The sequence below is a fragment of the Alternaria dauci genome, chromosome 5 (assembly GCF_042100115.1).
Source record: "Alternaria dauci strain A2016 chromosome 5, whole genome shotgun sequence".
NCBI classification, from domain to species: Eukaryota; Fungi; Ascomycota; class Dothideomycetes; order Pleosporales; family Pleosporaceae; genus Alternaria; species Alternaria dauci.
The window spans coordinates 295,454-304,386 of record NC_091276.1 but is presented as its reverse complement, the minus strand read 5'-3'; the positions used below and the strand labels follow the sequence as shown (position 1 = coordinate 304,386).

The 8,933-nt window shown below is 50.2% G+C and overlaps 4 protein-coding genes across 4 annotated transcripts; 1 reads left to right on the top strand and 3 right to left on the bottom strand.

Moving 5' to 3' along the window:
- Positions 1-566: 566 nt before the first annotated feature.
- Positions 567-900, bottom strand: ACET3X_005664 (uncharacterized protein; the record flags this gene model as incomplete). Its single annotated transcript, XM_069452138.1, has 3 exons — positions 567-575; positions 628-727; positions 785-900. The coding sequence occupies 3 exons, from the start codon at positions 898-900 to the stop codon at positions 567-569; spliced, it is 225 nt and encodes a 74-aa protein (XP_069306024.1).
- A 1,803-nt stretch (positions 901-2,703) lies between these two features.
- ACET3X_005663 (uncharacterized protein) lies at positions 2,704-3,418 on the top strand (the record flags this gene model as incomplete). Its single annotated transcript, XM_069452127.1, has 5 exons — positions 2,704-2,752; positions 2,887-2,960; positions 3,017-3,133; positions 3,193-3,213; positions 3,269-3,418. 5 exons carry the CDS (start codon positions 2,704-2,706, stop codon positions 3,416-3,418), a joined length of 411 nt encoding a protein of 136 aa, XP_069306023.1.
- A 73-nt stretch (positions 3,419-3,491) lies between these two features.
- ACET3X_005662 (uncharacterized protein) lies at positions 3,492-4,713 on the bottom strand (the record flags this gene model as incomplete). Its single annotated transcript, XM_069452116.1, has 5 exons — positions 3,492-3,745; positions 3,803-3,997; positions 4,052-4,123; positions 4,179-4,194; positions 4,432-4,713. 5 exons carry the CDS (start codon positions 4,711-4,713, stop codon positions 3,492-3,494), a joined length of 819 nt encoding a protein of 272 aa, XP_069306022.1.
- A 1,902-nt stretch (positions 4,714-6,615) lies between these two features.
- ACET3X_005661 (uncharacterized protein) lies at positions 6,616-7,248 on the bottom strand (the record flags this gene model as incomplete). Its single annotated transcript, XM_069452105.1, has 2 exons — positions 7,118-7,248; positions 6,616-7,043 (listed from the first exon to the last, which is right to left on the bottom strand). Exons 1-2 carry the CDS (start codon positions 7,143-7,145, stop codon positions 6,616-6,618), a joined length of 456 nt encoding a protein of 151 aa, XP_069306021.1. The 5' UTR covers positions 7,146-7,248.
- Between the last annotated feature and the right edge of the window lie 1,685 nt (positions 7,249-8,933).

Sequence of the window (8,933 nt, the reverse complement as noted above, 5' to 3'; positions counted from 1 at the left end):
CGAGGTCAGGCAGCAGCGGCACTCGCAGATCTTCGGCTTCGGCAGTCACTTCGAGATGGCGCAAGCTAGGGTACGGCTGGAGTCCGCTGGCTACGTTCCACCCGAACCTTTGCCAGCATCAGCTGCAGCGGCATAGCACCCTGGGAGTTGCCTGACGTCAGCCATTGGAGCGATCTGAGGTTCTCCGCCATGGCGACGAGGTAGGCCAGCAAAGACGCGACATCGCCTATGTACGACGTATCTGGATGTTCTTGATGTGTTTGTTGACGTTGATCCTGTCTTCGACACCCTGAAGCAATATGTAGGCCTGAGATGCATGCCGAGACGTAATGCGGATGTCCGTATAGAGCAGCCCGTGGGCGATCTTCTTATATCGTTTGCTAGTTCGGCATACGGAGAGCATGTCGGCTGCTTCAAGGTGTCTGAAGCACTACAGGTGCAACACCATGGAGAGGCTGTTGAACGACATGTTAAGCGGCTGGACGGGCGTACGCTGAGGACGAGCGAGACGGCTTGTAGTCTTGCCAAAGTATAGGTATTGGGTGCGTGCGACGAGTTTTGCCATGTTAGCGAGCCTGGTGAGCGATGAGCAATGAGCAATGAGTGTGGATTACGATAGCTGCTTGCGTTGTGCGCTATTGGATTGCTATCTAAGAAGAGACAATCAGAGAGCGTTTGCCTAATGGCCCTAGCCATGTAGGAGGATCGCGGAGCTCGCTGGATAAGCCTGTATGACGCGCGTGTCAACCTTCTGACTTCTCTGCTTGAGCAGTTGCAATCTTACCAGGTCAGACAGCCCGACTTCAGGGCGTTTGGTATGACATGGCCGCAGCTTCTCTTTCCAGGTTCTGTCGATGCCCCGCCAGCCACAATGGTCTCTGAGCCCGGTCGATGGGGCATGAACACGAACCGTCTGATCGCCCTCCTCGTCCATCTCTCCGTCGGCGCCCTCGAGGCTGCTACGCCATGTACTCAATGCCAGACTCGATCAGGTCTGTTCCGGACGTGCCGAATCCTCTTCACCAGCGTCAACGGCAGTGAGTTTGGCAGTTCTTGCTCGAATTGCGTAGCCGTCATCGGTACTAGGGCTGCTGTTGCCACACTATGCTCCCATACCGTCCGTATGTCTACCCTTTCCCTACTGTTCTTCTTTGATGATAGCTAACATTCGCAACGACTTCAATGACAGACAGCCTGCTGCAGTCGCACGACTGCTCCAGAACGTCGACGCTGCCGCCCTCCAAGCCAGCTACTTCTTATCAACGATGGCAGTATCTTTTTGTGTCGGCGACGGATTCTGGGGAACAGACATCGAGGAAGAGGAAGGTGTGATGAGTTCGAAAAAGCGGAAATTTTCTCGTGAGGCGCAGAGGTGGGGCGCTGCAGTCAAGGGAGCAAGTTCGTAAATTTTCTAGGGGCTGCGGTGGCGGCGCAGAAAGGTCGACGGAGCATGCACGGCGGTTTCGAGGACGACGGGATGCGGAGAGATGTAAAGGGTAGGAAATTCGAGAGCGGTATGTAATAGAGGAGCCGTGTCTCGCCGTTGCGAGCTATCCTCTGTGCGGGACAAGAGCGGAGCTAGTTGAGCGCGCACGCTTTCCTAGCCTGAGTGATTAGTGTAACTGTGTACGCAGTGGTGGATGCAGAGAGTTAAAGCCCACATGTAACAAAGCTAAGACAAAAATAACCAACCTGTTCGTTACCTCGCCGTCTCAGGACAAAGTCTCGCCCAGCGTTCACCGTAGATCGAATAGAGCACTAGCTTCACGATTCTAACCGTTCGCCGCTTCGTCGGACCGCCGACTTACCTAAAATCATCTGCAACTCTGCCTCCACGCCCGTCTGTTGTAGCGTCCAGCACGCTTTCGACGACTCTATGATCACAATGCCCCACAGTTATAATACAGTTAGCGCTGAGGGCGCTTCACCAGGGCGGGATTAATTTACGGCGAGCTTTTCTACCACGTCGCCGTAGAGGTGTGTTTGATGTTCAAGCTCAGAGCTTGGTTTTCTCACCAACTCGCGCCACTCGTCCCGGTACACCGCCGCAAGCTGGCTAACCTTGCCCGCCAGTTCCTTGCCCTAGCATGCGTGCGGGCGGCGGATGAGGATCAAGAATGTCGCGTAGACCGCGGGGAGGAGCGCTTTAATATCAGGTGGGAGATTATGGATAACATCGACGAGGATATTAGCGTACTTCAGCACGGTGTTGTGAAACTATGGGCTCTTCTTGGTCAGGCGGCAGCAGCGCGGGCGCCTCTGCTGCATCTCAATTTCTCGCAGTCTCGAACAGTCTGGGATAGTATCCGGACCCTGAGCATCGTTGGCGGGAGAAGGAATTGAAGGTATCAGCGAGGACGAGGGCAGGGTAGATATATATGCAGGCTGCGGACGCTTGCAACCATGGCCGATCTCTGTCACAGAGTAATGCGAAGATGCGTAACGAGGACGTTTACACAGTCTTCTACACTTCAAGGTTGTGCGTGTCACAAGAGGGGGCGAAACAACCTTACGTCACATGGCGGGGCAGCAACGGAAGCTGCTCGTGATTTGACAGCCCAAACGATCTTTCCTGGCTAGCTTCCGACTTCTTGGTAGCCATTTCTTTCCCGTGGTCACTTTTTCACTCCACTAAAGCCCCGTTGCGCAACATCTCAGCTTCGCTAAATTCTTAGGAAGCTCCTCCCTCATCTCCTTTTTGCGATGACTCTGCGGCCTCCTGCCTCACCAAAAACACACTCGCCCCACCCAAGTAAGTCAAGGGCCTCTCGTATAGGCTTTACGCGTTGGGCATCAACGCCTTAATGCCCATATCAGCAAATGAGTGCACCTGTCCTCCCACAACCTCCGTTAGATTTCGCATTTCGCTGACCGCTAACGAGCCAGCTAAGCACTGTCACCACAAGCTAAGATATTTCGGTGCGTTTGACTGGCTTCATTTGCAATCCCTAGTCATCAAGGTAAATGCCCGACTAATACTTGCTACCAGCAACTGAAACAGGGCTAATTCATATAGTGCGTTGTTCACCCTCAAACCACTCCGCCCTTGATCTACCTCGTTTCCGATCTACAACGCCCTTGGCCGCACAGCACAGCACCGCCTCAGCTTCTGTATCGAATAACTCATACTACGGTCAGCATTAGCGTTCATACGCCCTGAAGAGTACATAGTCACACACGGACGGCTGGAAGGCAGCGACTATGTCTACAGAGGTATGTATACCCCTAAATGGTTTTATATCTAGCCTAACTAAAGAATGAACGCAAGACTGGGACCAAGGCTCTGAAGGGAGAACCCGAAACTATATTGAATACCTTTATATTCCAAGGAGTGGACTACGCTCGAAAAATATCTGGCAAGGGAAAGCTCATCCAGATATATGATCCAACGAAAGACATGAGCACTCCACCATACTAGGAATACGAAAATGAAGAAAAAGGAGATACGAAAGATGTTCCTGCGGGATATAAAGTTCGTGTTGTGAAAGCTACTATTTGGTTCCACTAGCTTCGATTAAGCCGAGATATCCAACCAGCTTCGTTCCTTCCTCAAAGCCTACCCTTATTGTAATCGAAATATCTTGGTCCCTGTTCTTTAGGCTTAGCACGTTCAAGCAGTCTGTGGTGGATCCTCCGTAGCTTCGCTCCCATGTCCACTGCTTGCTACTCCAGATAGCAGAGGGAAGCAATTCGACTAAGCGATCCATTCGATCAATCGGCGCTTCTAAGAATCTGTATTCAATTTCTACAACCCCTATAGTCAGATACATATTTGTGTGCTATAAAGGCTTGCTTCACTTACGCCGCTCTAGGGGTATTACACCTCCATGTCGAGAAGGTTCCATAGGGCTTACTAACTCTTCGGCTAACCTAGCATCGTCCGGAGAAGCTCTATCGTCCCCAGTCGTTTTCCTCTCCATAACTGTGGACAACGGTGTATTCTGCTCATCCTCAGAACGCCTACTTTTGGGAGTGGTGCCTTCGGATTCACCTTCCTCTATGATGCGTTAGGCTAGTATTCCAGACAACAAGACAAACAAAGGCAACATGCCTCTAACATAGGGTGCTTTCCTTTTCAGGGTTTTTGGATACGAACTACTATACCTATTAGGCGTATACAGTTCTAAGAGAGAGAAGTCAGCTGCGTTTATACATAGAAGTAGTGAGGCCAGCCGTACCAGGCAAGCAAGGTATCTAATGCTTTCCGACAAGCGAATCTAGAGCAGGCGAGGTGAGCACCTCCCGGTTGCTCTTGAGATAATGCAACAATCTGACCCTATCTCGCGCATTCAGAGATACAATTCTTTGTTTACCCAAACTTGCCGCACTCAACACGACTAAGCTAGGACTGCATTGTTAGTAAATATCGTGAAGGAAAGTCTAATAAATCTGCCCATCGCGTGATGCCTGCTTGACTTTTAAGACACTAACAGCGGAAGCAACCAGCTTCGCCTCCCTCTTGTCTAGACGCTCTAGGATCTCAATCTGTCTTGCGCATTTCCACAGTTTCTCGGCGCATTCCGAACTAATACTCGACTGTTCCAATTCCGAAACCATTTGGCGTGCCTCGATCTCAGCTTCTAGCGAGCGTACCATTTCCCTGCCGATCTTTAGGAATGCCTCTAATTCTAAGGCCCTGACGTCTGTGTAGCCGTTCTGCCAGGCGAAGAGACCCTTATCTTTCGTATGTAGAGTGATGTAAGGCAAATCCATTGCTCAGTCAAGTGTCTCGAATAAAGGTAACTCTAATAATTGGAATAGAAAATCGTTAGGGAAAAGAGGTTTAGGGTTAGATGTTTGAGGAGGTTTTAGGGGGTGTTTAGAGGGCAGATTAGCAGTAGATTCCTTCTCGGCATAAATCTGCTGAGAGATGCGTCCATATGTATCAGGGTCTGTGCACACACTTTATGCAACTATCGGATTTGTTAGGTATGCTTAGAGCTAATAGAGGGCTGAGAAGTAGGAGGGCAGCTAGGGGGTAGTTAAGGGGCAGTTAGGGGGCATTCAGGGGGACTAAGGCCTTCCCACCCTCTAGGGATCTAAGCTAGTGCTGCTCCGGGATTAGCGTCTCAACCATTTCTCGTCCATTTTCCATCATCATTGGCGAGGCCAAGCGAAGAGCAGATTTCCCGGATTACGGCCTCATGCAGATCAATCCCGCCCAGGATCAAACAAGCCACAAAAAGCAGACTAATATCCCCCACTACGTAGCGAGAACCACGCCCCTACATGAACTAAAATAAGAGGGGGCGGCGCGGCTACAGACTGCTTTGCACAATCGGCGCGGCATGGCTCAGCCAAAACTCCTGGCTCACGGCGATTGCTCCGTCCCGAGCGCGATGACGATTTCAAAGCAACATCTCAACCAATCAAGCAGTAAAGAAATGACCAGCTGCTCAACCATCCTTTGAGCGATTGAGAATCACGGTGACTAAAGTTATACATTGCCTCAACGCCCAGCCAGTGACAGCCGGCAGGCTAGCCAGTCGACATGTCGGACAGAGCCTTGCGGGCGATGATTGGACTGCTGCGTGTCGAGGGCGCCTATAACCGCCTGCTTGCCGGCGGCGCTCTGCTGTTAGGTTTAGCGGCGTCGCCGCTCAGCCTGCTGTCAGTTGCTGCGGACGCTTCCGTGTTAATATATTTATTAAAGTTTGCCGGATGGTTGAGCGTGTCATTCACAGCGATAGGTCCTTCTCTACGAGCACATCAATTATTAATCAAGACTACTAAATATCCGTACGTAATTCATCTCTGGAAAGACTGACTACACCTTTGCTAAGGGATTCAAGCAGAAAATGTGTACCTGGGTAACCTCCACAACGAAGTTTACCGGATGCCCCTCATCCTGTAACACCACATCCACCGACCTGGTCAAATGTCGAACCGCACTCTAGTCGGGCAATACCTGTACAAACCTGGGAACGAGCACGTTGGCCGCAACCACTAGTCGCGTTCAGTGTCCCAATCATTGGGATGAAGGCTTTTCTCAGCGCTAAAGAGAGCGCAATCTCCCAAATAATTGCTTTGGTCAGCAGACGTTGGATATGTTGGATATATGTATTGAGATAGTCCTTCGTTTGTAGCACACTCATTATACCAAGTCAGCGTATCTTTTACATGGTACTTGTCGCAGAAAGATGTAGCATATTGATCGCATGAAGTACAAGTAGCGTCTTCTCTTTCTAACTAAATGATGAAGTAGACGGACATTCGATCAAACGTGCCTTATATTGATTGACATTTCTCTGATGAGCGCATCACAAGTTCGATAATCATCTTAGCCGATTTAGCTTCCTGTCTCTAGCACAGTGCAATGATCTCTGCGAAGGGTACTTCGCTTAGTTCTGGAAATACTCTATCCTCGTACAGTCTCTCCACCTGATCATCGTCAGTCAGCTCTTCGTACGGCTCGTGCCCGGTGGCGATGAAGTAGATTGTCGAGCCCAAGGCGAAAAGGTCCTCTTTGACCGTCGTCCCACCCAAGCTTGGCAGCCTGTATCTCACTCTAGGGGCGACTGTGGCCTGCGAGCCATCCAAGGAAGATCCGCCAAAGTCACAGATCTTGAGGCTAAGATCGATATCGAGCAGGAAATTGTGCGGCCCAACATCACCCTAAATAACGTTGTGCGAGTGTAGAAGCTCAACGCCCTCAGTGACCTCCCTCACCCACTGTTGTCTCTGCGATGGCGATATCTCCTGCCTATGCTTCTGAACGTATTCCTTGAGATTGCCATTAGGCATGTATTCCAGCGTCAAAGTATGGCCGGTAGGGTCCCAGCGTTTAAATTGTACCAGTCGGGGATGTACTCCAAGTCTCTCATATATCTGCGCCTCAATCGCCATCTCTTGCCTGCAGTCTGATGCCGTGGGACGCCCCGTCCAAGGAGACTTGACCACATCTCCCGAATCAAGGCGTTCTACAAGTCCCGTCGCTCCCCCGCCCAGGAACTCGCCCTTCCCCTCGATAATATTAACGATAGGGCCCTGAGGTTTGATATCGGCTTCGCTGCTCAGTCCGTCTGAGCGCGTGTGATCGCAGGCTGCAAGTGCAAGTTCATGTAAAGGTTAGCCTACCAGGGATAATGATAGAAAACTCTCTGAGGAAGCTCCATACCTGGCGAATTTGCTGCCTTCAAGGGCATTTTTTCGATAGTTCCACAGTTTACAGAAAATGTGGGCGAAGTGCGGAAGATGGTGACTGGTGTATTTAATGCTGTATGAGCAATCGTTCTCTGGAACGCAAAGTCAGGATAGTGGCAGGGACACGTTGCTATTTACAGACTGGACAAACTGAGCAAACTAGACAAACTAGCTAAACACACTTCTGTGCGCCACAGAGCACGTGGAAGCGCCTAAATTTAATGCAGTAAGATACGTGGCCGCTAGTATACGCTGGGGCGCGCTAAAATACCACGCTAAGTCAGAAAGATCGTGAACCCCTCTTTCCGATCGGCGAAACTCCCGGAAGACACAACCCTGATGGTACAGAGACTTTGTATCTTGTGAGCTGATATATTTGTGGCGGGACTCCCGTATGATCGCCCCGAGACCTGTCAATTCGCCATTAGTCGTTGTTGAACAGGGGTAGTGAGGTCAGAGCGAATCTAGATGTCATGACGAAACGATCGACAGCATAGCCAACGGGACAGTGTTTTCTGATCACACGTCGGTGCTAGGTGCGGAATGACTGAAAATTGCTAATACACTTACCTTGACTTTATATACTTAAGTACAAGACAGATTTTGGGCTATGCCTGGATGTTGTGTAGGTGAAGGTTAAAGACATCTGAACTTTAGGTTCTAGTGAACTTACTAGTGCCCTAATAATCTTCAAGACGCTTACAGTTCCGAGGCACTAACACGTGTGGCCCTTCTGTCAGGCAAAACCACATTCCTCTCTCGCTCATAGGTAATTCCGTTGCTCGTACCAAGATCTAGAGTTGGAATAGTTTAATCGCCAGAAGGATGCTGTTCGGGGCTTTGGAAAGAGAGATAAGGTGGCGGTTAGGGGGTAATTGGGGGGCATTCTGGGGGCGGATCATAACTTGTCTTAGGGGCATGAGGCATAGTTGGCAGCACAATCGTCCCATCTGCATAGCATTGCATGTTGTCATGTCTGCGATATACCTTGCTTCACTCGCAGAACGGCATGGTGTTGCACAATCGTGGTTAGATGGCTCTTAAGACGGAGAGAAATTACAGCGTCTCACTCGTGCTCATACGTATCAAGATCATGATGAGGCGTGGCTGTGGCGTGGAAAGATCTGAATAAAGTCTACAATCAATCCTTACTTCTTCACACACTCCCGTGTAAATCCTCTTCTAAGTACGCATCTATTCAAGCATAACACGCTCAACACCTTCTCTATTCTTGGCACGTCGTACCGTACTTAGTCCTCACCAGTTCCTCTATTCCTGTCCCGTCCGGCATCGTCATAGCCTGGCAGTGCAATTTCGGCTGTTATCCTTGCTGCAATAACATCTGCAAGCGTCCAGGGATACCTACTGTCTCTGAAAGCAGGTTGATCATCCCATCCTCATTCCTCTATTGACGAAAGTAGCCCTTCTTTTTGCCCGACAAGACTTCAACAGACGCCGTCTCCTTCGTCTTCTCGCAAGACCATAGCGCTATCCGACCGAGTCTCTACAAAGATCCGTCTACAACGCTTACTACGCTGTATTAGTAGCTTTCAAGGTGATTGAAATCATAAGCACCGTACAAGACAACTACTCACTTCAATCAGATTTAAGCCACCCACCATGCCTGATGACCAGCCAAATCCTGCGTCCAACACCTCCAATTCATCCAATGGTCAAGGCACTCGTACTGTAAATGGAGAGAGTCAGTGTGGCAGCACTCGAGGTCAGAATGAGTCCCGTGACCAACCGTCGACAGCTGCAGGGTCTGTTATGCGACCTATGAGCGATGC